The sequence below is a fragment of the Abramis brama genome (genome assembly GCF_963993115.1).
Source record: "Abramis brama genome assembly, chromosome: 17".
Lineage (NCBI taxonomy): Eukaryota > Metazoa > Chordata > Actinopteri > Cypriniformes > Leuciscidae > Abramis > Abramis brama.
This window is the reverse complement of record NC_139979.1, coordinates 12938254-12966209: the sequence shown is the minus strand read 5'-3', so window position 1 is coordinate 12966209 and position 27956 is coordinate 12938254. Positions and strand designations below refer to the sequence as shown.

Genomic DNA, 27956 nt, shown 5'->3' with positions numbered 1-27956 from the left:
AGTTATGCTATGAGGCTAACGATATGTGTGTGTGTGTATGTGTGTATATATATATATATATATATATATATATATATATATATATATATATATATATATATATATAAAGAATGATATATATATATATATATATATCATTCTTCTTTATTTTGCATTTTCTTTTTTATATCTGTGATTTAACTTTAAATGTGCACAACGTGTATATGTGAAAAGTAACGGAAATATTAACTGTCTGTAAGTATCTGTATATTTACAATAAAATGAATGCAAAATATCTCTCTCTCATCAACAATCAAAATAGAAACAATGTATGTAGCAAAAGCTTCATAATGTTGGAGAGTATCGAGCAAAAGAGTGTGTTATCTCCTAGATATGGGCTGGCCAGACGGATTGTATTTCATGATTGTACGTTTATCACGTCAATCATCCCCTTTTCTCCGCCCACCGTGTCGATAGACTTCCTGAAAACGCTCGTGCCTCCCCTACAGCTCAGGAAAGCTGGAAAACTCGCCATGAAGGGGGAACAGAAAAAAACAGGTAAGTCCGGTATTACTTTCGCTTTGTCGTTTATTACTATTATTAAAGTCATTATACCCCGTAAGACACATACAAGTTTCTAGGACACCTCATTTGATGAAGAAATTAAACAGAAACAGATCCGTTTTTCAGGTTGATGTCTCTGAGCTCCGCGTCGGCTTGGCTATTTAAAATGACAATAACAACATGTTTTCTGAGTACATTGTTCTCATCGATAAAACAGTGTTTCATCTTTGCCAGCTTTAAGGTTATAACTGCTTCCGTTAAGCACAAATAAGTCCACTCATACCAATGATATACATGATATACTAGTTCCCTGTGTTGGCCTGTCATCAGCTAACTGTGTTGATATGCGAGTTTGGCTCTGAGTTGCTAAGAAACTGCAGTTGTACTTATTAATTTCCTTGCCATTAGTTTATTTGATGTTTTGAACTCACGTTTTGCTTGCAATTCATTTGATAGTCCTTTAAGAAAGCATATAAGCTTGATTTTTCATCCGCTTGACATTTCATCCTTATGATCATGCATAATAATTCCCAAATCTCATATGAGCAGCCTTTTATATTTAAATCCCTAATTTAATACAAGTTCACTCAGATGTTAAAATCCCCCTCGCAACACTTTTAAATGAATGTGTGACTGACAGCTGACGGGCCACCTGCCTCATTCAAGAGACACTTTGTTTTCAGGTGGCTATTTGTAATGTGACAAACAGAGCTTTGTATTTTTTAACCTTTGCTAAGCATTTTTATTTTATTTTTAATTGTAGGCCTGTGAATTTATCGATTTCACAACTGGTCGCCTAAAGAATGACCTACACTGTGTAAAGGTCATCCTTTTTTTAATTTTTTTATTTTATTTTATGATCTGTGAGGTTGGAGCTGACTAATTATAAGTCAAAGGACTTGAAATAGCTTTGGTGTATCTGAATGAAGAATGTTATCATATCATTGATGCAGTAAAAAGTCTTGGTGATAAAAGGGACAAAGTGTGCAATCATGCGTGTGAAGCCCAGACAGTCAACAGTACTCTTTTGGCTCTTGAAAGGTGAAGCTTTTGAGAGGAATGCATTTTTGGTCTTCTATGGGTTTTGCTTTCCTGACACTGTCTCTGCCCAACTTTGCAAGGACACAAGGGGGCGAAGTGGACATCACAGGGTTGTTGTTCTTTTTTCTTTTTTTTTAACAGTTATGGAAATCTGCCAGGCATTGATTTCACATGAGTCTTAACAAGCAGGACCGGAAGAAAATTAAAGTGCGTGATTGCTGTGATAAGAGTCGCATATTTCTGCATTGAGCATTACTCGCTGACTTCAAAAACAAAGTCTGCAGATGTTGAACTAGGCTATAGTCAAAACATCCTACACAGCCGTCCGTCTCGTCCCAGATGTTTATAGACTATGTGTCGATATATTGGGCCTCTCAACTGCAGCCGTTTCCTGTCCGCCATAATCTTGTACTATGAGATCTTAATCTGTTGAATATGTCGTCAGTTCACATTTCAGACATTCCTGTTCTCCATTGAGTTGAAATTGCGATTAGATTTCAACTCATCCACCTTTCTGGTGTTGCGTTTCAGGCACAATCACGAAATTTACATATATGGTGTCATCCAAGATTGATGCCGGACATGTGTGTAATTCCACCCCAGACTGGGTTTTTTTTTTCTCTCTCTCTGCTTGGGTCAAAATGACACAGCTCTGCGTATTTGTGTTACCAAACAGTGGCAAACCACAGGCACCTGGACTTTTTGAATTATGAACTTTGTATTTAGACTAAATCCATCTGTTCACATTTCTCCATACGGTTGCCACACTCTTTCTGTTGAGAAACATAATTGTATTGTTCAGCATGTTCCTTTTTACTGATATCAGACCTTTGAAGATATTTCAGTATGAGTTATCTGATTACTTAAGTCTGGTAAGGTGAGGTGCAGGTCAAGGGTCAAATTAACAACACATTCCATTAGAAGGGCAGTAAAGATGATCTTGATGATCTTGAGTTCTAATACATGAGATACACCAAAGTTTGGGGTCAGTAAATGTGTGTTTTTTTTTGTTTTTTGTTTTAAAGAAATTAATACTTTTACTCAGCAAGGACATATTAAACTGATCAAAGTGACATAAATCTTTTGTAACAATGTAAAAGTATTTACTGTTTCAAATAAATACTATTCTTTTAACTTTCTATTCGTCGAAGAATTCTGGGGGGAAAATGTATCGTGATTTCCACAAAAATATTAAGTAGCTCAAATGTTTTCAACTGTGATAATAATAAGAGGTTTCTTGAGCACCAGCTCAACATATTACAATGATTTCTGGTAGATCATGTGGAGTAATGGCTCCTGAAAATTCAGCTTTGCCTTCACAGGAACAATAAAAATGTAAAATATATTAGAATAGAAAACAGTTGTTGTAAAATTGTAATGTATGATATAATCAAAAATATGATATCTCACCAAGTCCAAGCATTTGAACTTTTTGATAGTATCTTGTATAACAGAAGGTCCTAAACTTCTATTCAGAATAATATAGGCTATTACTTGAGCTATATTGCTTTGTAAGATGTAGAATATTGCGTTTAATCTTCGAAAAATGTAATCTCTCTTTCTTTCTTTCTTTCTTTTTTTCTTTCTCTAAACCTTCTCTATGTAGCAGGGCACCTATAACAGTGGATAAAGAGGATGACTATGACTTGAAACCCTGTTCCAGCACTCCACCTCTTTCTGTATTCTGGGTTTTATTTATTTCCCTTTTTGAGGACTATCCTGCAAGGATTGAATTCAGTGTTCATGGATATCAAATCCTGGATTTTCTGGCATTTTTTTATTGGGTGAGCTAGAATACATGATTTCCCAGCACTACTACAATCTCTGATGCTGTTTTGGACCAAAACCAGTAGTTCATCTGTATCACTTCCTCAAACTTGTTGTCTTTGGATAAGAACTGTTTTTTTAGTTGTCCACCTCGATAAGGTTTCATTTGGTTCTTCTCAAACACTATCTTCGTCCAGGCCGTTGCCTCTGCTCTTTGTCCTTGTTTGTCACTGAACATTTTCGTAGCATTTATAGGGTTATTATAACCTTAGTGTGTGCTTATTTGTAGTCATCTGTAAGTTCTCTGACCTTAAAACAATGCATTGTTAATTGAAATTGTGCTTCCAATTTTATTTAAACAACTTGTAAGAAAGTATCGTTAGTAACTTAAGAAATGTCGTTCAATGAATATTTATGTAGATGCACACACAATTCCGTTTAATCTTGACAAAAGACTTATGCATTTTCTCATATTTTGCCAGTGAAGTCAGACACATTTGAGAAAAGCAAATAATCTGGCTTAATTGTGCATCTTTGTTTTTTGTTGAGATACTAAACTGGAAATCTCTTTTGTGTATTGTGTTTTGATCAAATGATAGTTAGAGGATTTAGCATTGTTTCCAGGCAAAATGCACTGATGGGAAATATTTAACACTATCAGGGATAGAAAAGCCTGCTGAAGTTTCTTTTTGTTTTGAATAGACACCTGTTGAAGCACTTTCATCATTCATAACTTGTGTAACATTAAGTTTATGCAAAAGCCCATGGACTGGGCTTAAAAAAGCTGAGACATTTGAAAATATCTCAAAACGTCTAGTGCATCCGTCCAGAAAGTCATCTCACTACAACACAGAAGAAAGACCTCTGCATGAGGCACTCAAGCTGTATAGTCCAAACATACTTTTGAGGCCAGACATTGAACATGCGCTCCCCAGGCCCTGAAAGCCCGTCCATGACCGAGGAGGCCCTGTTGCATGGACAGTTCAGCGGTTGGAGTAGTGGAGGAGGAAGTGGAAATAACAGCAACAGCAACCCCAACAGTCCTGGAGGCATATCTTTACCTTCCAGCCCCGCCTCCACCAACTATGCCCTGACCCTCACACCAACTCACGTCCACGTCCAGCGGTTGTCTTCACGTGCGGGGAAGCAGTCCAGGCTACTCCTGCCACTGGCAGAGCTGACCGGATGCAGCTGCCCACGATCGCCTGCCCCTCCTTTGCTGGTGCTCTACTGGTACCCTCCGGGTAAACGTCGGAAGGGCGTCTCCAGACACAGACAGGTGAGGGCGTACTTGGCAGAGAGCAGAGCTGAGGCGGAAAAATGGAACGCTGCTATACAGAGCCTGCTAAGGGGGATGGATGTCAGCTCCACTACAGGTGGGTGTCAGGGTTTGATCATTCACAGATGCTTTGTCTTCAGGTAGTTATGTGTGTCTGTGCTTATGTTTGTGGGAAAGCCTATCAGATGGAAAAATGCATTCAGATGCTGCTAAAAAAATATACATTACAATTCGTTTTCCCTTGCCATCTAGCTGAAATAAATTTAAGTTGAAGAACTATAACTAAAAAGTAAATTGAAGATAACTTGAAATATTTTAAGGACAACATTACTACAACTTAAACTTAAAATTCAATTGAGAACTGAAGATATAAATAATAGGAAAACAATGGATGCTGCTAATTCTTAAGGACGTCTGAGTCAGTGCTGTTGCATTAATGTTGTTAATTAGTAGGCTATGTCTTGTAAATAGGATGCCACTTTGATTACTTGTATATTGAGCTAAATTTATGTGAGAATGAATAATGTCTGTCTGCATTTATTTGTGTACGAGTTTTAACTGTCCCTTCCCTTTTTTCCTTTTGTTTTTTCACTCATAATGTGTACCACATGCTGTCATTGACGGTGAGAGAATGGGTGGGTCTGTGGCAGGGAAAATACAGCCTTAGTGCAGTAGTGCAGATCATTCGGTAGCAATGCACCAGGCTTTATTGACTTAAACAGATGCTGCGTGTTGTCGCTGTGTCCCCGTTTTTAACTGCTGTGCTGTAGTTAGCTGTCAGTGATAGTCGTTGCAGTTCAGTAAATCATTAAAATACCTTTATATGATAAAAAATAAATACATTTTGGCTTGTAATTTGTGTTAGAAATTCAGATTGGCAGGTCTAGTGGTGTGAAAATGTAAGTGCACTCCATTAAAGGTTAGTTGACCCAAAATTTTTAATTCTGTCATTTACTCACCCTTAAGTTTTTCCAAACCTGTATGAATTTCTTTCTTCTGCTCAACACAAAAGAAGATATTTTGAAGATTTTGTGTAACCAGACAGTCTGTTGACGGTAGCCATTGACTTCCATAGTATTTTTTTTTCCTACTATGGAAGTTAATGGCTACCGTCAACTGTATGGTTACCGACAATCTTAAAAATATCTTCTTTTGTGTTCAACAGAAGAAAGAAATTCATACAGGTTTGGAAAAACTTAAGAGGGAGTAAATCATGATTTATTTATTTTTTTGTGAACTATCCCTTAAAAACTGGGTATTTTGTTTTGAATATAAGGACATTTAATCATTTCAGTTATACTGATTGGTTAAACTATAATTAAAGCAAAACTGAGACACAACATTTCACAATCAGCTGTTTAAATCAAGAGAAACAAATTTTAAGTTAACATCAAGGAATTGACAGGAAAGTCTTGCCTCAGTTTAATTTCAAAATACATGAATCAGTCGTCTGAAGAAAAGAAAACAGCATCACTTTGCCCCACATGATGGGAAGTTGTCAAGGAAGAAGCCTTCAATCTTAAAAAACAGACATAACATCTAGGTTAAGATCAGGACTATACATGCACTGTGCTCTGGATAGATGAGATTCCCAAATTCTCAAATCCCAGAACATAATGAAATGTTCTCAGAGACCACACAGTTGAACCGTTAATGTAAGAAGTGATTCTGTTTTTGGAAAAATGTCAAAAATACTGTAAAAAATTGAATTGAAATGATCCATTAAGAATTTTATCAGTATTTTTGAAATGATGGTTAGATATGTGTTTACTTATTTTTCACATCCACTAAAACATCATGATGTCTACTTTCAGATGGTTTAGGACTGGCTTAGTGTTAGTATTAATCCTTAGAATGAAGGTCTTATCCTCACTTGCTTGTTTTTGTGTGTGCAGAATTTTGCAAAAGCATGTTGCCCCGTCCCCGTCGACTGTTGCTGCTGGTGAACCCATTCAGTGGCCGGGGTCAGGCAATGCAATGGTGTCAAACGCACATACTTCCAATGATAAGAGAAGCCAACATCAGCTACAACCTCATACAGACAGGTAAGAACAACACACACACATGCTCTTGACTATAAATGGTTCAGAATAAAAGCACTCACACCAACAGTTGTCAGAATCTGAATTATTGCATTGAACTGATGTGATGCATGTATTTTTGTTGTTGTGCAGAGCGTCAGAATCATGCACGTGAGCTAATCAGAGAGATCTCACTACAAGAATGGGACGGAATAATCATTGTATCTGGAGATGGACTGTTGCACGAGGTGGATATCATGTGGCTCTGTTACATTATGTATTAACTTAGTACAAATCCCAGATGGAATCTACTGACTTTTTGCAGGAAATTTGTTTGGTAATTTTTCTGGAAAGTCTGTAGAATGGATTAAAACATGGTAAAAGACATTAAATGGTTGAGAACAATATTCTGTTGGTAGCTGAAAACATGCTAACATTTACCAAAATGTTAAATAAATGAAGGGGCCGGGGATGTGTAGAACATTCTGAATGACATAAGTTTAATTTCTGTAGTAGCTGACTGATCTACCACAGGATTTGTATGTAAAAAAAGATTATTTGCGTATTAATCTGTTTCCCTTTTTCTGCAGGTGATAAATGGCCTTATGGAAAGGCCAGATTGGGAACAAGCAATAAAAACTCCAGTGGGAATTCTGCCTTGTGGCTCTGGAAATGCACTTTCTGGTTCCATAAACCACTACGCAGGGTACGAAATGTACTTAAGCTCACCTGGGACACATTTGGCGCTTTTCCATTACCAGTACCGACTCGACTCGACTCGGCTCGGCTCGGCTCGCTTTTCGCTCCGTTTTCCATTGCAGATAGTACCTCCACAATAGTACCTGGTCGTCATAGCGACGCCGCAGGAAACTGCCGTGACTTATTAATCTTCTACGCGAGACCTTTATTTTACTGTCTATGCGGAAATTGAGGAATCTATAAGGAAATTGAGTGTATGCTGCTTTTAGATGTTTTTGTTTTTGCTGTTTTTTATTCAGGATACTCCGTCTGGCGCGTGCAATGATGACGCAGTAAATAGTGACGATTCTCTCTGACCAATCAGCAGTCTGCCATGTTTTCACGTCACATTTTAGTATCGCCTCAGCTTGCTTAGAACCTCGTCGGAGGTGGTACGAAAAAAAGTACCTGGAAGCAGGTACAGGTACAACTTTTACACAGTGGAAAACCAAACAAAGCCGAGTCGAGTCGAGGCGAGGCGAGCTGGTACTGTGTAGTAGAAAATCTATAGTTCTTCAGAGAGCCTCCCTTATTTTTTAAGGAACTGTTTGTCCAAAAATTTTAAATTTGTCATCTACTCACCCACATTCCAAACATTTATGTTGTAAAAAAAAAAAAAAACGGTGTGTAATGACAGAGGTTTTATTTTTGAGAATCCGTTTAAATCCTGTTTTTCAGGCATATTTGCAAGCCTGCAAAATGCTTTGTGAAAAAATGTACATGCTGCAACATATTATGGGTATTTGCTTACTTTTGAAGCTTGCTATTACTTAAAAGGAAAACAATCTTTGTGTCAGTTAAAGAAAACTCCTTTCCTTTCACTAAGATGAGTTTCATACATTCTCTCAGTAGTTGTTTGCTTTGCTCTATGTGTAGGTGGTATTGGTAGCAATGTACCTCCTTTTACACTCAAAAAAAATCTGTTGTGCTGATTCACTTCCATATTTGAATAATTTTTTGAGCCATGTTTTTTGTGTGTGTGTTCTAAATGTGATTGAATCTATTTATTTTCTTGTTTGTCTCTCAGATATGACATGTGCCTTCGGGAGCCTCTCCTCCTCAACTGCTGTTTTCTGCTGTGCCGGGGTGGGGTTAAACCGATGGACTTGGTCTCTGTTACAACCAGCCCATGTGCTTCATCATCCACATCCAATCAGAATGGGCACCCACCTGCTCCCAAGAGGCTTTTCTCTTTCCTTTCTGTGGCCTGGGGTTTTGTGTCTGACGTGGACATAGAGAGTGAGCGCTACAGAGGGCTGGGCTCAGCACGGTTTACTCTGGGAACACTGGTGAGATTGGCTTCTCTGCGGTCCTATAAGGGTCGTCTTTCCTATTTGCCACCCGGTATGGTCAACTCCTTCCCCGATGCCATGCCTCAGATGCCCCGAAGGCCTCTTTCACGCAGCATTACTGAAGGATTGGAGGGAGTTTGCCACATGCCCATCCACCGCACCTGCTCTGACATGGGCCTGAGTGAACAAAGAAGTCTCCGTAAAGGAGATGGAGAAAGAGAGAGGGAACGAGAACTGCAGAGGCAGGAGAGAGAGAGGGAGAGGGAGAGGAGGAGAGAGAGGGCAAGAGGGGTTGGGGTAGTGAGAGCAAGCAGTCTCGCAGAAGACAGAGAGAGAGAGGTGGAAGCAGAAGAAAAGATGGAAGAGACGTCAGAGACCAGCTCTGAATCAGCCGAAAGGGAAGAGTGTGACAACATAGCCAGAAATAATGGGAATGGAAAAGAAGATAATAAATCAGGTGGGGATGATATAGATGGACAAGGAGTGATGAAAGCAAGAGATTTGAGTGACAGAGATGAGGTAAATGAGTGTGACGAGAGTTATCAGACAACGCCACCTGACATCCAACACACATTACGTAAAAACTCGCTTCCCTCTAGTCAGATTATTAATGCCTTCTTCAGCCAGCCAATTGGTGCTGACACTGACCAAGACATGGAGGTGGCAGCTTATGGGAAGGAAGACGAAGACATTAATGGCACCTACTTTCAGAGAGAGGCCTTTCCTCTGGACAAGTCTCGCGAGCGAGCCCTCACCATCTCTTCCTCTCCATTCCGCCAGTCTCCTTTCAAAGCTTTCAAAAATAAAACTATGGACCAGAACCAGAACCCCTCACGACCACGGCCCCTCTCCCTTCTCCAGCAATCACATTCAAACTCTCTCCCTCCAAAATTTCCATCCCTTTCTCTGTCCCTTTCGCCGACCCCTCCTTCGTCTCCATCTTGCGCGTCTCCCCACTCTTCTTATCTCGCACCGCGTCCCAACACTCCCAGCTCGTCTTCCCCATCGCCTTCTTTTCATTCACCGACCCCTTCATTCAACTTTGACCTTGCAGAGCCCGCAGGACCCTTGAAGAACCGACATCACTTGACATCGATCAACTTGCCAGAGGATGATCTGCTACCTCCTCTGGACCAGCCTCTCCCTACACGTGACTGGGTCACTATTGAGGGCGATTTTGTCTTAGTGCTTGCCATCTACCAGTCCCACTTGGGAGCAGATCTTCTCGCTGCGCCGCAGGCTCAATTTGATGATGGGTTGATCCATCTGACATTTGTGCGGGCTGGTATCTCCCGGGCAACGCTGCTTAGACTGTTTCTAGCAATGGAGAGAGGAGCTCATATGTCCCTAAGCTCTCCCTACGTCAGTCATGTTTCTGCTCGGGCATTCCGCCTTCAGCCGCTTTCACCTCGAGGAACCCTCACTGTAGATGGAGAGCTGGTGCCCTATGGGCCACTGCAGGCACAGGTAAGTGGAAGTATAGGGATGCACAATATATCAGTACCACATTAGTTATCAGCTGATATAGTTGATGTTGATATTTCAATGTTAAAGACTGATAATTTAATGACACTAGCAAATCTCATAATCAATATATTATAAAGATTTAACAATGTTATGATGCCTAAATTCTCTTTAAGCATTTCAAATTATTGACTTTTTGCTTTTTTTCCCCCCACTTTTCTGATTGCACATTCTTTTGTCCCAGGTTCATCCCTCCATAGCCCGTTTGATTGTTGGAGACTCTGGAATAAAGATTACAAGATTCTGACCTGTTTGGAACTAAACGGGCAAGGATTAGCGTGACGCTCTGGATTATATAACATTTTGCCATCCGCAAACTGGGGGAGAGAGAAACAGAAAGCCAGCAGTTGCAATCACGGCTTTAACTGGGATTAACTAAGGGATTGCTTATTCAAGCTGCATATGCAAGGAGTATTTTTGAATTTAACGAAGGGATGAAAACTTGCAGCCTATTGCATGACTGTAGGATTACACTTGAATTACCCTCACTGTAGTCAGAGAGAGAATGCAGCAATGTCTACATAAAAAGGAAATGGCAAAACTGAATGTGTCCAAATGGTGTATACATTTTAGTATGCATTTGTGCATAGAATTTCAATAGTGTTCTTGCCTTATTTCAGAGAGTGATAAAAATACAAGGACAAACACTAAAAACAAAAGCTGTCTTTTAGGTTGCCACACCCACATTCAAATATGGCTCCACCCATTTTGCATAATAGGTACCCCTGGAATGCCTTATCCATCTCTGAACTTTAAGTGCAACCCTCCCTAATTTACATAATTGCTTAGTTTCACACTTAATCTGAATCCTCATTCAGCAATTCAGTTAATTCTACACTGAACTAAGTCTCCGTCCAGCTCTGGAAACCGTTGTTTAATGAGACTGATCAGAAAAGTTATCAGTTCTTGCATCTTGCATCAATTTTTGCAGGCATTTTTAAGACACAATCAGTGTGGATTGAACGGAACCTTTAAACATGGACTGTTATGATATATATTGCATTGCTAGACTGTGTAAAAAAAAAAGCATGCAACAATCATGGTGATGACGTTAATTGATAACTAGCTATATAGCGAACATAGAATGAAAGCTTGGAAAACTTTCAGTTCCATGTTATTATCGAAGCATATGCTATCATGTCTACTGAGTTAAGACAAATTTGCATAGTGTTTGCTTACTTTTATTCAGAGAAATGAAGAAAGAACTGGAAGTTAGGGATCAACTGCCAATGCATCTTTTAAATCCTTTTCCTGAAGAATTCTTAGTGATCAGTAACTTGATAACATTTTAGTCTATTTCTCTCAAAACATTTTTTAACACTGAGTCACTAGAGCAAGAGGAACTGTTGAAAGTCCAGCTGTTGAGGTGATTACGGTCGCAAAGGAGCCTTTCCAGTGCTTTTGAATTTTACCTAAATATTTATTGGAGAAATGCCCTATTTGCATTTCTTCCATCCTTTTCATTTTACAAAGGACCACAATTTGACAATTGCAACCTCTTTTTGCTCTCATTTCTGAGTTTGCAATGATTAGTAAATAATATTTAACTCCAATTACTCGACTGGTATTTCCGAAAGGCTGTTTAGTTCTTTCTAGTGCAATAATTTCAGCTTCTGTTGATCACGACTGTCCTCAGCTTTTAAGCATCGGCTGATGTGTAAATCTAGTTGTTTTGTTTGCGAGTCTGCGCTCTCAAAATGATTTTCAGATGCAATCAAATGGCCAGTTATTTGTTTTTGTTATCCATTCCCTATATTTCCTTCCTTTTTGTTGTACCATGCTTTAGAGTGATCTAATAAATTTGGTATCCAGCTGCTGTTCACCTTGAATATGGCAGTTTAAGATGTCTCTTCATTCTACAATGCTTGTATTAAGATTGTAATTACTATTAAAAGAATATTATATTAAACATGTATACATATTATTTACAGTTCCTAGTTCTGTATGGTTTAAAAGTTTAGTTTCAGATAAAATTTAACTATGAAACCTTGCATGTTTGTTCTCCTGTCTTTTGCTCTTGCTTTCTATCTCTATGAACACTGAGGATAAATGTTTTCTTCCAGTTTAATGTCCATTTAGGAATGTTTTTTCCTCTTCGATTAGCACATTCTCAAGGGTAGACGAGAACAAAAAGGAGCTTGAACTATGAAAAACATGTGACAATTTTGCACAATCACTGTTGTAATTAATACAAAACTGATTCCGAGGTGGAAAACAATGCAAGTTCCTCAGACAAGATGAGTAAGGCACCAGTGGGCTGACAGCCCAGTGTTTCACTTCTCTCTGTCTCCTGCTGGTTATCAGGATTGCCTGAGTTGGTAAACAAGGAAGTCGTCGTCTCTGACTCTTTTCCTCTCTTTCTTTCACCTCTTCATCTTTCTATTCAGTCTACTAATCTCCACATACCACTACACGGTTCAGCGACAATCTTGTTTTGTTGTAGTGTCTCCGCCTTCCTATCAGCTTATTGAGCGGTTTATTCTCCCCATGTTTAGTACTGCATTGCCCTTTTGCTCCTGTAGATTACAGCATTGCCCTCTCCCTCTCTCCCTCCACTCGCCTCCTCTCCTTTTCCCTTAGAAGCGATACATTGTTTTAGTGCTCTTTTGTCTTCATGAGTGGCTCAACTGTGGCCTACACCATGCCTTAACTATTCATGTGCAATTGGAGGCCGTCTGGTTAATTTAGCCACTTCCCTGTTGCTTACTCTCCATTGTGACCACATTTAATGATGTTTTTCCCAACATTAAGCTATAAGGCCTGTTTCAGTATTAGTTTAAATAAAAACTTCATCCCCTGGTTTCACAGACAAGGCTTAAGCCTAGTCCCAGACTAAATGCATGTTTCAACTGTTTTAACTGAAAGCATTTTGCACTGACATGTCTTAAAGATCCCCTGTGGTGAAAATTAAGATTTTAATGTTGTTGTTTTTCTCTATGTGATGTTTTAATATGCTTTAAGACAAACCATATGCAAATTCATAAGTCAAAACCATTGCTGAGTATTTTCATTTCGCTTCTGTACTCAGTCTGAGACCGCTTTCCGTTTTTCTCCGGTCTGAAAACAGCCGGGCCAATCAACGAACAGAGGGCGGGCTGAGAGCCGTGACGTAGACGCTGATTGTACCGCTGATTTCACATAATCTGCAAAAGTCGTTCACAGCCATGTTCACTCCAGTATTTCGCTCGATGGTTTTGTTTTCGCATCATACATGTATTTACAGTGGAAGTTAGATGCGGCTGAGCATGCGCATAACACACGCCATAACCAAACGTTATGCGATTGGCTTACGGGTAACCAATGATTTAAAACTTCAGACAAGCGCCCCCCCCCGGGCGGGCTATGCTGCGAAGGGGAGTCTCAATAGAAACCAGGTTATCCCGGTATATTTTTCTGTTGATGTGAAAAATCGTGTTCATTTAGCAATATGATGTATATTACAATAACAGGTGGAGATTTTATCAACTTGAGTAGATGGAGCAGGCTTACACATATTTGATGTAGCCTATCTACGCTGCAGCGCATATGATAACTAGATTAAAAAGTTTGTCGAGACAAACTTTAAGTTGGCTTGAGAAAGCCGGACCAGAAAGTTTGAAGAAGTTTGAAGTTTAAAGTAGTTTAAAGTTTAAATTAGTTTAAAGTTTAAAGTAGTTTAAAGTTTAAATTAGTTTAAAGTTTAAATTAGTTTAAACTTTGTGTGTGTGTGTCACACTTTCTTTCACACACACACACGCACAGACACGCTCACTAACTCTCACACACACACACGCACATACACCCACCCACCCACGCACGCACACACTCACTCGCACACGCACAGACACACTCACTAACTCACACACACACGCAGACACGCTCACTAACTCTCTCACACACACACGCAGACACGCTCACTAACACACACACACACACACACTAACTCACTCACTCAGACACACACACTCAGAGTTTATGAGTTTAGAGTTTATAAGTGTATAAATTGATGAGTTTATAAGTGTAAGAGTTTTTGAGTTTAGAGTTTAAGTTTAAATGAGTTTAGAGTTTATAAGTTTAAATGAGTTTAAGAGTTCAGAGTTTATTAATTTATGAGTTTAAGATTTCATAAGTCTATGAATTCATGAGTTTATAAGTTAATTAGTTTATAAGTGTATGAGTGTATAAGTTTAAATGAAGTATTTTTTTGTAGTTTGAAGTTTAAATTAGTTTAAAGTTTAAATTAGTTTGAAGTTTAAATTAGTTTGAAGTTTAAAGTAGTTTAAAGTTTAAAATAGTTTGAAGTAGATAGAGAGATGAGTTTATTAGTTTGGCTCATATAGTATATAGAACGGCAGTTTGGTTTAGTCTTTAAGGTGTTTAGATTTAAATTTTTGTCGGTTGGTGAGTTTGAATCTGGATTAGAATTTTTTAGAACTCACCAATGTAAGTCAATGGGAGTTTTTCCGAGTTTTGATCGGCATTTTTAGGAAAACCGTAAGTCCAATCAGTCTGAAAAAATATAGCAACTCGAGTCAGAACAGTTTGAAGGTCTGAGCCGAGTTAGAGTCAGAACAGTTTGAAGGTCTGAGCCGAGTTTGGAGTATGTAGAGTTAAAGCTCTAGGAGGAGATGCATTTAGTTCTCTTACGAGAGTTCTCTCGTACTGCGTTTTTACTAAAACGCTACGGGAAAAGTCTCTTTTCACGAAACACTGAAGCAAAAAATTATCCTTTAATTTTCATATATGTAAAACGCGTTGCAGCAGCAGTCAGCTATGGCGAGACGGCTTGCTCGCTCATTGGCTGCTCTGCGGCAACTGCATAAGCCTATCGAGCGAGGCCTGGGGTGACGTCAGGCCAATGAGGGCGCTTCGCGCCCTCCTCGCCACTTCCCGCCGAGACGGGCGTGGCTTACCTCTATAAAAGGAGCTCGAGAAGGCTGATTCACTTGATTTTAATCTCTTCAGCGAAGCGCACGCATCGCTGGATCACGAGGAAGCACGCGTCGTCTGATGCAAGCACTTCAGCGGGACGAGCCCTTGAAGCCGCTGGCCAACGCCGCCTTCTACCGCCGTACCTGCTGCGCTTTCCGACGCCATATCCTTTACATTCTTGTTCTTGTGTATGTGTGTGTGTGTGTGTTCGCTTTGCAACACGCACCCCTAAAAGAGCTGCGTCTTTTTCAAGATGCCTTCTCATGCAGCGCTCGCGCTCGCTGACGGCGAAACGCCTTCACTCCGAGCCAATTGCCTACGGTGACTCTGAGGACTCGCCGGGCATCCTTTCCGAGGCTGCCCTTCCTGGAAGCGGATGGCGGGATTAGTTTTTCTTTACGTTACAAGAAAAGCTACCCTGCCTCTGCACGCGTCATTCACCGGCGAAGGAGAAAAGAGTGTTCTTAGTCCCACCGTTGGTCGGTCTGACCTCTTTTCTCTCACATTTCTCAGTTCCCTGTTCGGCAACTGGAAATATTATTGCAGCAAGTGAGTCTGTTACACGCTTGCCTGCCAGCAAACGCCGAAGAATACATGTTGACGCCGCTTTCAAAAGCCTGTATCCCCCTGTGGCTCAGTGGTGGAATTATACGTTTTCCACACGGGGGACCGGGGTTCGTATCCCGGTCTAGCGGCATATATATTTATGCCGCCAATGCTTTGCTCTGTCAGTCCCCTGAAGGCGACTGCAGAGATGCATTTTGCAGCCAGCGAGCGCGTAGTACCCGCTTGCCTGCAACCGAACACCGTTTCTACGGTTCCCGTGCGTCACTGGCGAAAGGAGAATGGAGTGTTTTCAGCCCCGCTGAAACTGGGCGATATCCACTCTTCTCACATTCTGGCATTTTGCAGGCGTCTGAAAATGCAAATCACTCTGTCTGTTCCCCGAGAGGCAACTGCAGACGTGTTTTTTGCTGCCCACGAGCACGTGGTACATGCCTGCAAGCAAACGCCAGTGTGGATAATACTCGCGCTGACTATATCTTTGTATCTTCACTGTGGTCCAGTGGTAGATTCTTAGACTTGCGCGCGGGGGATCCGAGGTTCGAACCCCAGGCCTGCCGGCAGAAAATATTTATGCCGCCGAATGCAAATCACTCTGTTTGTTCCCCGAGAGGCAACTGCAGACGTGTTTTTTGCTGCCCACGAGCACGTGGTATATGCCTGCAAGCAAACGCCAGTGTGGATAATACTCGCGCTGACTTTGTCTATGTATCTTCACTGTGGTCCAGTGGTAGATTCTTAGACTTGCGCGCGGGGGATCCGAGGTTCGAACCCCAGGCCTGCCGGCAGAAAATATTTATGCCGCCGAATGCAAATCACTCTGTTTGTTCCCCGAGAGGCAACTGCAGACGTGTTTTTTGCTGCCCACGAGCACGTGGTATATGCCTGCAAGCAAACGCCAGTGTGGATAATACTCGCGCTGACTTTGTCTATGTATCTTCACTGTGGTCCAGTGGTAGATTCTTAGACTTGCGCGCGGGGGATCCGAGGTTCGAACCCCAGGCCTGCCGGCAGAAAATATTTATGCCGCCGAATGCAAATCACTCTGTTTGTTCCCCGAGAGGCAACTGCAGACGTGTTTTTTGCTGCCCACGAGCACGTGGTATATGCCTGCAAGCAAACGCCAGTGTGGATAATACTCGCGCTGACTTTGTCTATGTATCTTCACTGTGGTCCAGTGGTAGATTCTTAGACTTTCGCGCGGGGGATCCGAGGTTCGAATCCCAGGCCTGCCGACAGAAAATATTATGCCGCCGAATGCAATCACTCTGTTTGTTTCCCGAGAGGCAACTGCAGACGTGTTTTTTTTGCAGCCCACGAGCACGTGGTACATGGCCGGACTTCTACCGAAGCCCACACTTACTCACGGTATTTTCTGGTGTCCCGGCCACGGCTGATGGTGCTATAAGTGTAGTGTCGATGCCCACTCCTCAGTGCCCATCTCTACACACAAGCACAGCCCTACACTTAGGGCTCGCGCACATAAAATCGACTCTGGTCGATTGCGCTTCCAACATAGTGAAAGTGCCCGCACAAACACTATGTCTCACAGACCACAGGCTCTCTGTAAAAACGAGACCTGTGCGCGCTCGCTCTGCTCAGTCAGACAGCGCGCCCAAAGCAGTGAATGTGCCCGCTTCCCGCCCACATTTACTCGCAGACATGAGTCCCGCGGGACCCGCTCAGCCCTCCCTCACTCAGTCAAGCGCTGTAGTAAGGTCGAGGACGAGCGCTCTGCCCGCTGTAATAAGCGCGCCCCCCGCCTCGAATGCCACAGGCATAACGCCTACGTTATTGCGCCCCGAAGCGCCTCTGTCGCACGGCGAACAGAGCGCGCTTCGCATCCAGCCCTTAGCCAACCATGCAGAAGCATGGGCAGCGCTTCCAGGGGTTTCGGACTGGGTGCTAGGCATTATAAAGAGAGGCTTCTCGCTACAGTTTTGTCGACGCCCTCCCCGCTTCACAGCGCGCGTCCAACTACGGTGGTTTCAGAAGTAGCACACCTACTTCGCTCCGAAATATCAAAACTGATAAGCAAAGGGGCGATAGAGCGTCTGCCCCAAGCTCAAAGCGAAGGGGGGCTATACAACAGATACTTTCTAGTCCCCAAAAAGGACGATGGTATCAGACCCATACTGGATCTAAGACGGCTGAACAAAGCATTAGTGAAACGCAGTTTCAAAATGCTCACGACCAGGAAAATCCTCGCGCATGTTTGCCGAGGAGACTGGTTTATGTCAATAGATCTGAAGGACGCGTATTTTCAAATACAGATAGCGTCACATCACAGGCGATACTTGAGATTCGCCTTCGAGGGTCAGACATACCAGTATACAGTCCTGCCGTTCGGTTTGTCCCTGGCACCTCGTACATTTACGAAATGCATGGACGCAGCGCTCGCTCCTCTCAGACTCAGAGGCATGCGAGTGCTGAACTATTTGGATGACTGGTTGATCCTAGCCCAATCACGATCTCAGCTCGTGGAGCACAGAACCATTTTACTCGATCACCTCGAGAATCTTGGTATCACGGTCAATTGGGCGAAGAGTTCACTGAACCCCAGTCAAACGATTTCGTTTCTGGGTATCGTTCTGGACTCGCAGTCTATGACAGCGCGGCTGTTGCCACAGCGCGTGCTGCACATTCAGCGCGCGGCGAAGTCTTTCCGCCGCAGCGCTTTCACCCCGCTCAGGAAGTTTCAAAGGATGCTGGGTCTTATGGCCTCAGCATCGTCAGTTCTCCGGCTGGGCTTGCTCCGCATGCGCCCGCTGCAGTTCTGGTTGAAAGCGCGGGTGTCCGGTCGATTATGCCTCAAGGTCGATCAGAACTGTGTTACAGCCCTGGTGCCTTGGATGGCGGACGACTGGTACCGATCAGGTGTAAGCCTGGGGACTTCCTCGGGAGTGAGGATGGTGTCGACAGACGCATCCACCTCGTTCTTCGGCCTGTGGTCGGAACGAGAAAAGCTCCAACACAAAAACTTAGAAATGCTGACAGTGCACAACGCGCTGACGCGTTTTTGTCCCCACATCAAGGACCAACACGTCATAGTCCGTTCGGACATCATGGCTGTGGTGTCCTACATAAATCGCCAGGGCGGTCTGAAATCCACATCCCTGTACAGGTTGGCGAAACGCCTCCTAATATGGGCTCAGCACAACTTACGCTCGCTGAGAGCAGTGCATGTACCTGGGCTTCAGAATGTGGGCCCAGACAGACTGTCCAGGAACAACGTTCCCCCGGGCGAGTGGTCTCTACACCCACAAACAGTCCGGCTGTTGTGGGAGAGATTCGGCAGAGCGGAGGTGGACCTATTCGCGTCCCACGAAAACGCCTACTGCCCTGCGTTCTTTTCAAAGAGCGATAGCGCGCTGTCCCGAAGGTGGCCGCGCTGCCCGCTATACGTTTTTCCCCCCGTCTCCCTCCTGCCACAGGTGTTGGAACGGGTCAGGGAAACAAAATGCCCAGTGCTGCTTGTAGCACCGTTCTGGAAGAACCAAGCATGGTTCCCAGTCCTGATGCAGTTAGCAGACATCGCTCCATGGCCAGTGCCGTTGAGGAGAGATCTCCTCTCGCAGGCCGGGGGCTCGATTTGGCACCCACACCCGGAGCTGTGGTCCCTTCATGTGTGGGCGCTCAACGGATATCCGTTGGTCTCGCAGAGGGAGTCATGAATACCATCACTCAGGCTAGAGCACCGTCGACTCGGCGGCTTTATGCTTCGAAGTGGTCGGTTTTCTCCGGCTGGTGTACAGCTCGGAGCCTATCACCCCTCGAATGTGAGGTAACGGAGGTTCTCTCCTTCCTACAAGAGCTGTTGGATAAGGGCAGATCCCCTTCCACGCTCAAAGTATATGTGGCGGCTATTTCAGCGTTCTCCGGTTCAACGCTGGGTCAGTCACTGGGAAGGAACGATTTAGTCATCCGCTTCCTCAGGGGAGCTAGGAGACTGAATCCACCCAGACCTCCTTCAGTCCCTATGTGGGACCTTTCTACGGTCTTGGCGGCCATGAAAGGTGCCCCTTTCGAGCCTATCCAGTCTATTAGCCTCAAACATTTGTCTTTCAAAACAGTGTTTTTGATGGCTCTCGCTTCAGTGAAGCGCATAGGCGATCTGCACGCGCTCTCCGTGAGCCCGGCATGCTTGGAGTTTGGTCCTAATGACTCTAAAGTCATACTCAAACCTAAGCACGGCTATGTGCCGAAATCCCTCAACACGCCTTTTCGGGCTCAGGTTATTTCCCTGTCTGCCCTGCCGGCATCGAGTGAGGAGGGGGACTCGAGTTTTCTTTGCCCTGTTAGGGCTTTAAGAGCTTATATGTCCCGCTCTGTTGTCTTCAGACAGACAGAGCAGCTCTTTGTCTCGTTCAGCGGACGTTCCAAAGGAATGGCTGTTTCGAAACAAAGTCTATCCAGATGGATAGTTGACGCCATAGCGCTGGCTTATACTGTCAAGGGCATTCAATGCCCGTTGGGAGTTAGAGCGCACTCTACGAGAGGCGTTGCCTCCTCGTGGGCTTGGTCTAGCGGGATTTCCCTACAGGATATATGTACGGCGGCAGGCTGGGCCTCTCCGTCTACATTTATCAGGTTTTATAACCTAGAGGTTCCCGCCTTACAGGCTAAGCTTTTGTCAGTGTAGTCGATTCAGCTGTCTAGCTAGACCTCTGAAATCGCAGGCGCAATGCGCTACCGACTATCTTGGGCAGAACTGTGTAAGACCCACATTTCCCACATTAGTTCAGGCTCCCTACCCTGTCTATGTGATGTCATATTCGCGTCTGTGGACATGTCTATATAAGGACGGAGGGAATCCCCTCTTGTCTTTAGACTCTCCCTGTGAGGTCGCGTTAAGCCTGCGGACGCTACAGTATAGGGAATTAAGGCTCCCCTCCCTTATTCCCTGACTCTGTGTGAGTCTATCTGGTGATTATGCACTGTATGCCTGAAATAGCTTCCGGTGATCGGTGTTTTTATCCCAGCACGCACAGCGTTTTACAAGGGGTTCCCGTAGCGTTTTAGTAAAAACGCAGTACGAGAGAACTCTCGTAAGAGAACGTACTCGGTTACTAACGTAACCTCGGTTCTCTCTAGAAGAGGGAACGAGTACTGCGTTCTCTGCTGTGCGTATGGTTCACTCTGGTTCGCTTCGGCGATCAAAATCAAGTGAATCAGCCTTCTCGAGCTCCTTTTATAGAGGTAAGCCACGCCCGTCTCGGCGGGAAGTGGCGAGGAGGGCGCGAAGCGCCCTCATTGGCCTGACGTCACCCCAGGCCTCGCTCGATAGGCTTATGCAGTTGCCGCAGAGCAGCCAATGAGCGAGCAAGCCGTCTCGCCATAGCTGACTGCTGCTGCAACGCGTTTTACATATATGAAAATTAAAGGATAATTTTTTGCTTCAGTGTTTCGTGAAAAGAGACTTTTCCCGTAGCGTTTTAGTAAAAACGCAGTACTCGTTCCCTCTTCTAGAGAGAACCGAGGTTACGTTAGTAACCGAGTACGTTTTTTTAGTCTCAGAATAATAATAATAATATGTTTAAATAGAATTTCAGTAAGTTGGCTCTCTCAAGCCAACTTAATTAAAACCATGTCGATGTAAGATCTGAACCAGGTAGTAGGCCTATGTAAATTCAGTAATGGCGAAAGGATCCCTGGGGGACACCTTGCTTCAAAGGGACGGTCAGAGATCCACCTCCTTTAAATCCTGCATTGAAATGTAAAATTTCATGGTTTGGTCGAAGCGTTTTTAAGGATGCTGATTTTCAGGCAGCTGTCTTGTTCTGTTCAAATATTCTGCAACTAAAAGTTGACCGTGTGATTGAGGTTTTCTGAGCTGGTGTGATTGAGCGGGCTAGTCCGTAGGCTATAGCCTACTAAATGGATACAATTATTGACTACAGGGGGACTTTAAAATACGTCAGTGCCATTTTGTCTCAAGATGGACGCCAGTAATGTTTTTTTCTAAAGAACATGCATAAACGCTACTTAAATGTCCTAATTGAACTAAAACCTAGCTTAATCTAAGATCTGTCTGTAAAACCAGGCCCATATCTCTAAATTGTGACTTCATATCTTTCAATTGCTAATTTTATATCTCAAATTTGACGTTTTTTATTGTTATTTGAAGGAGAGTATTTTGTGGTAATTACCAGTTATTATTTCAATAATGGAAGTATCTGGCTGCTTCACCACAAGGTGGCGTGAACAAGCCACTTTCACTTCAAGATAATATTTTAGTAATTATTGATGCATTACTTAACATTTCTCTTGTTTTGTCTTGGTTTTTGTAGGTCGTTGTTTAGTGTACATTTTTCAATTTGCATGAATTTTATTAATTTTCATTTTTATTTAATTGTTTTTAATATTATTTATTCAAAATAATTATATTTATTATTGAATTATATTTTTAATATAATATTTTTTGTGGTTCTTTTCTTTTGACCTGTGTATTAGCAGTTCCCCACACTTTAACTTTGACAAAAATAAAGTCAGCATCACCACTTATGTTATAGTTAAAGTTATGTTAAGATGCTCTGAAAAATGTATATCTAAGTACAGTATAAGGTTTCAAATCAGTTTGGATAAGTGTTATTTTGGTATTTAATTTTAGTTAAAGTTTTTGGTTGATTGTATGTATTTGTCTCTTTTTTTGTTTTTAATGTGTATATAACTTATGAATTTTTATTTCAGTTTAAGATATTGTGGTACAACCAAGTTAAACTAAATGAAAATGAGAACATTTTTGAGAAAAGTGACAATTATAGGCCTACAACTATAATAACCCTTTGAATGATTGTTCTTTCCTGTACACGTGTGTAAGAAACAACTTGCGACCCTTTTGTTTTGTTAAGACGTTTTTCTGCATTTTTTATGTTTCACCTGATTTACAGGAAGATACCTGCTTTTTTTTAACAGAAGTTAACTCAACTTCCTATAAGGGAGGGACTTGAGAAACATGTGGGAGGTCTGCATGTTTTTTTAAAGCTATATGAAGGAAGCGTGTGTATTATAAACAAAGATGTATGAGAACACACCTGTCATTTGCCCGACTGAACTCAGGGAAAACAGCACAGCCTACAGCAGTGATGGCTCGTTTGGATTTGACGATCCTCTTACTCATGTTGTCTGTGCAGTTGGAGGTCACAGATGCCTCTCTGACACAATTCCTTGGGGCAACAGCCCCTGGAGACATCATCATTGGAGGTCTTTTCCCCATCCATGAGGCAGTGACGGCAGTGAACTTCAACAGCTCAAACAGCTTCTCTTCTCCACAGCGTCCCACCTGCAGCGGGTGAGTGTTCATTCTGGAGAATCCAGTTATGAAGGTCAGAAAAAAGCGGACTGGACTGAACCGATCATTTTTGTCACTGGCTAAGTCTGTGAATATATGTTGGAGAGTAAATGTTTTTTTTGTTTGTTTTTTTTTGTCTGTTTGTTAATAGGGATTTATAGACATTGCAGTAAAAGATTTGTAGATGTAGAAATTTTTTTTTTTTTTTTTTTTCACCAGGTCTGCATTTATTTGATCAAAATACAGTAAAAACAGTAATGTTGTGAAATATTATTACAATTTAAAATAACTCTTTTCTATTTTTAAAATCTAATTTATTCCTGTGATGGCAAAGCTGAATTTTTCAAACTGTCTTCAGTGTCACATGATCCTTCAGAAACCAGTCTAATATGCTGATTTGGTGCTTTCCCCCTAAAAATATATTATATGAATAAATCATCATTATGTACATACTAAAGTCTTCTCTCGAGTATCTTATGCTTTAATCTGAAGAATCTTGTCATAATCATCTCGACGTGGTTTTGGTTGTCTCTAGATTCTATAAAGAAGGTCTAAATCAGGCTCTAGCTATGATTCATGCTGTGGAAATGGCAAACAGATCCCCCGTGTTGAGCAGTTTGAACATTACTCTTGGATACCGCATCTATGACACATGTTCGGATGTCACAACTGCACTTTGGGCCGTCCAAGATCTCACACGGCCTCTCTCAGTCTGTGATTCACCAACAAACACTTCTCAACCTGTCCTGCCCATAACGGCGTTAATTGGGACCTCTTCTTCGGAGATCTCCATCGCAATTGCCAGAGAACTCAACCTTATGCTGATTCCACAGGTAAGCTCTTGCAAGTTCTCCACTCATAGAGCTCAAAATTAGGATGGGGTAATATATTGTTGTCTGTTTATCTGTTCTGCAGATTAGTTACGGATCTACAGCTACGATTCTAAGTGACAAAAGTCGTTTCCCAGCTTTCATGAGGACCGTCCCCAATGATGAGTACCAAACCCATGCCATGGTAAAACTTCTGAAGGACAATAAATGGACCTGGATTGGCATTATCATTACAGATGGAGACTATGGACGTTCTGCCATGGAAAGTTTTGTTAACCACACCGAAACCGAGGGAATTTGTGTGGCCTTTAAGGCGATCCTACCAGACTCCCTAGCAAACCAACAAAAATTAAACGCCTCCATCAACAAGACCGTGGACATCATTGAAAAGAATACGAAGGTTAATGTGGTGGTCTCATTTGCTAAATCATTTCAAATGACGTTGCTTTTTAAGGGTCTAAAGAGCAAGAATGTTTCAAGTAATAAGGTATGGGTGGCCAGCGATAACTGGTCAACTGCTAAAGATATTCTGAAAGATGTAAACCTCTCAGATATTGGAACAGTACTGGGCTTCACCTTCAAGAGTGGAAATGTTACACCCTTTCATCAGTACCTTAAGGATCTACAGTTTGAAAGTGAAGCTGAGATGAACAATTCATTCCTGAAGGAATTTTTAAAACAACCTGATATAGGAAATGCTACAAACGCAGTACAGAAACTGATCATGAATTCGGCCTTGGTCTTCAACGTTCAGATGGCAGTCAGTGCTATTGCTAATGCTGTGGCTGAACTTTGCGTAATAAGACAATGTAAAACCCCAACAGCTTTCCAGCCCTGGGAGGTATTTTACCACACTAAAAAACACTTGCTGCCAAATTCTTGTCACAATTAACATCCTAAAATAATCATTGCATGTTTGTGTTTCAGCTCAGTAGACGGTTGTTCAATGTCACTTTTGAGAAAGAAGGAGTAATGTACAATTTCGATGGGAACGGCGACATTAATTTGGGCTATGATATCCTCCAATGGGATGAATACGAATCTGAAAGACATGGCAAAATAGCAGAATACAATCCATTCTACAGCAATTTCACTTCAACAACCAAGAATCTAAGTGATTTTAAGGTAATTTGTACTCTTTAATGATAATTTTTATAGAGACAGATTTTCTGCTGAAGTAAGCTGTTCCGTTTTCTGAGACCAGCTAAAGTATCATGACATGTAGTATCACAGTATTATTGAGATGTGTTGTTAGGGGAGGATTTTTGTATAATTCTTTACAGTTTACACAAATGTATTGCTGTTATTATTAACTTTTTTATTGTTATTGACGTCAACAATTGACGTTTTTGGCAACTGTCACGTCTCAATTTTCCAGTGCCTTAGAGCATGTTTTTACATCAGTGAAGTTTCAAAGTTTTATCCAGTGAAACTTTGCGTTCGCATGCGAAATTTTTGAGTACTTTGCAAGTGAGTGCAAAGTTTCTTGAGGAGTTCAAAAGTTTTGGTAAAAGGTTCTTGGAAAATAACAAAAGTCTTTCAGGTGAATGCTGATTTTCCCAGGGGAACGTAAAACTATGAGAATGCAAAAGCATTGAAATATAGATTTTTTCATATCTAATTTTTTCCCCCATCACCATGCCTGTTTAGGGGCTCCGTAGTACTGGAATACTATGGAAGGACCGTTATACCATTTAGAACGTGTTCTGTTTTTTTTTTTACTGTTCGCACATTGTTCTCTCAAAGGAAAGGTGAAATGCCTGGAGAGTCTTCCATTCATCAGCACTGTGTTTTTTAACCGGTTTTGTGTTAAATGGCCAGAACGGTATTTTCTAAAAAGCATTCAATAACGCAGTCTTTCACTTGTTTTTTCTCAGGTGGTATCTAAGTGTTCAGAGAGCTGTTATCTAGGGCAGTACAAAAAAACAGCAGAGGGTCAGCACACTTGCTGTTATGAGTGTCTCACCTGTGCGGAAAACCAATATTCCAACCAAACAGGTTAGTTCCTTGGTATCAAGTTCCTTACTCTAAAGGTGAAGTTACATTCACCTTTGCTGGGCGAAATTTCACTGTAAAATTACAATCAGAATGAATTTGAGGGAAAATAATTTCAGCACACAGATTTCACTCATGTTCAAGTTGGCCATGCAAACTTGATTTGAAAATGACTTCTGTGTGAGCAATGTGTCATACATCTCTACGCTATCGACAATGAACAATGGACCGTGTTTGCGCGAAAAATTAAGCTAATTCGACAGCACCTTTAGGATGAAAATCTCTGATCTTCATTTTCAGTTTAATCCCAACAGTGAAAAATGTTTTAAAATTGTCTTTCAGATGCAGATGCATGTTACCAGTGTGACCCCGAGAGTATGTCAAACCAAAATAGGTCACAATGTCATCTCAAGCCTTATGAGTACTTAGAGTGGAATTGTGGGTTCGCTATCGTTCTGTTGACGCTGGCTGCCGTCGGCGTCCTCCTCCTCTTCTTGATGTCTGCACTGTTCTTCTGGAAAAGGCACTCTCCGGTGGTAAAGGCTGCAGGCGGACCCCTTTGTCATCTGATCCTTTTTTCGCTGCTGGGAAGTTTTGTCAGTGTCATTTTCTTTGTGGGTGAACCGAGTAATGAGACGTGTAGGGTGAGGCAGGTCATCTTTGGTCTGAGCTTCACGCTGTGTGTCTCATGCATCCTGGTCAAGTCCTTGAAGATTCTTCTGGCATTCCAGACAAACCTAGAGGTGAAGGAGCTACTGGACAGGCTCTACAAGCCATATGTGATCATCTGTATCTGCACGGGGCTGCAGATCATCATTTGCGCTGTTTGGCTGACCTTGTACATGCCTTTTAAAAACGTTGCAGTGCAGCCCAAAGTCATTCTGCTGGAATGCCAAGAAGGTTCAAGTGTGATGTTCGGGTTAATGCTGGGATACATAGCTTTGTTGGCACTTATATGTTTCACGTTTGCTTTCAAAGGCAGAAAACTTCCGCAGAAGTATAATGAGGCCAAGTTCATCACATTCGGTATGCTTATCTACCTCATGGCCTGGGTCATCTTCATCCCTGTGCATGTCACCACCAATGGCAAATATTTACCTGCTGTGGAGGTGGTTGTTATTCTTATTTCAAACTACGGAATCCTGAGCTGCCACTTTTTGCAGAAATGTTACATAATTATTTACAAAAAGGAGCACAATACCAAAGACGCATTCATGAAGAATGTATATGAATACGCTAGGAAGAGTGCTGAGAACATCAGGGGCTTGAGTGGAACTGAGCCACAGAGTAAAATGGAGAATTCAGCCTACATCATTTCCAATCCGTCACTTGTGCCTGAGGAGGAACAAGTTTCTGAACCAAAATTAGATCCCACACCTTAAAATAGTATTAAGAATAATTGGATGCAAGAATTCAAGATCATGAGTCAAAGCAACCATTTTGATGACATGTTGTCTTCATTTAACTTAAATAAACTGAGTTAAAAGAAAGACCTAACATTATGATGATTAATCTGAATGAGGATTAATACTTTAATTTAATTATGGAGAACTAATAAAATGTATGTATGTATTTGTAAAATATGTATTGTGTATATACCGTTTAAATTGTTTAATTTTCAAAAATGTAACTAATAACTTAAACTTTCTTTGCTCATGGTTAGTTCATGATACTAAATGTATTAACTCATGTAGAATTTAACTGTATTATAAAATTTCACCTGTTTAATTTTGCATATCCACCATCATCTGGAAAGAAAAATGTATTTGTAAAATGTACATATATTTGTTAAATGTAGCTATATATATTTATGTGTATATACTGTTAATTGAAGCAAAATTTCAAGTTTCATTTGTTAATATTAGTCAATGCATGCATGACAAACTATCAATAAATCGTCATTTTACAACATGAACTATTCATTTAATTAATAAACTTTATTAACTTTAGAAATGTAGTAAAGTTAATTTTAAATGAGTTTCATTACATTAAATAATGTTAGTTTATAGGCTATTATAACAAATATTTACATTAATATCAAATTAATGCATTATTAAAAGGGGGGGGGGGGGGGGGGGGACTGTTGAAAATTGTTTATTTATTCAAATGAATTGTCGGGAAGCTGGCACTTTTCCTATGTATTTACAGACAACATCATCC

At 41.6% G+C, this 27956-nt stretch overlaps 2 protein-coding genes across 3 annotated transcripts; both read left to right on the top strand.

The window, feature by feature from the left end:
- Positions 1 to 441: 441 nt before the first annotated feature.
- sphk2 (sphingosine kinase 2) lies at positions 442 to 12196 on the top strand. 2 transcript variants are annotated; one of them, XM_084089333.1, is made up of 7 exons: positions 442 to 537; positions 3191 to 4727; positions 6526 to 6675; positions 6805 to 6899; positions 7242 to 7357; positions 8417 to 10148; positions 10390 to 12196. In XM_084089333.1, the coding sequence occupies exons 2-7, from the start codon at positions 4274 to 4276 to the stop codon at positions 10450 to 10452; spliced, it is 2610 nt and encodes an 869-aa protein (XP_083945459.1). In that variant the 5' UTR covers positions 442 to 537; positions 3191 to 4273; the 3' UTR covers positions 10453 to 12196. The 2 variants fall into 2 exon arrangements, with proteins under 2 accessions (XP_083945459.1, XP_083945460.1); XM_084089334.1 differs by lacking the exon at positions 442 to 537 and having other exon boundaries at positions 3232 to 3368; positions 4054 to 4727.
- Positions 12197 to 22582: 10386 nt separating this feature from the next.
- On the top strand, positions 22583 to 27709 carry gprc6a (G protein-coupled receptor, class C, group 6, member A). Its single transcript, XM_084090051.1, has 6 exons — positions 22583 to 22971; positions 23507 to 23804; positions 23887 to 24642; positions 24729 to 24926; positions 25679 to 25799; positions 26139 to 27709. Exons 1-6 carry the CDS (start codon positions 22703 to 22705, stop codon positions 27176 to 27178), a joined length of 2682 nt encoding a protein of 893 aa, XP_083946177.1. The 5' UTR covers positions 22583 to 22702; the 3' UTR covers positions 27179 to 27709.
- The last annotated feature ends 247 nt before the right edge of the window (positions 27710 to 27956 follow it).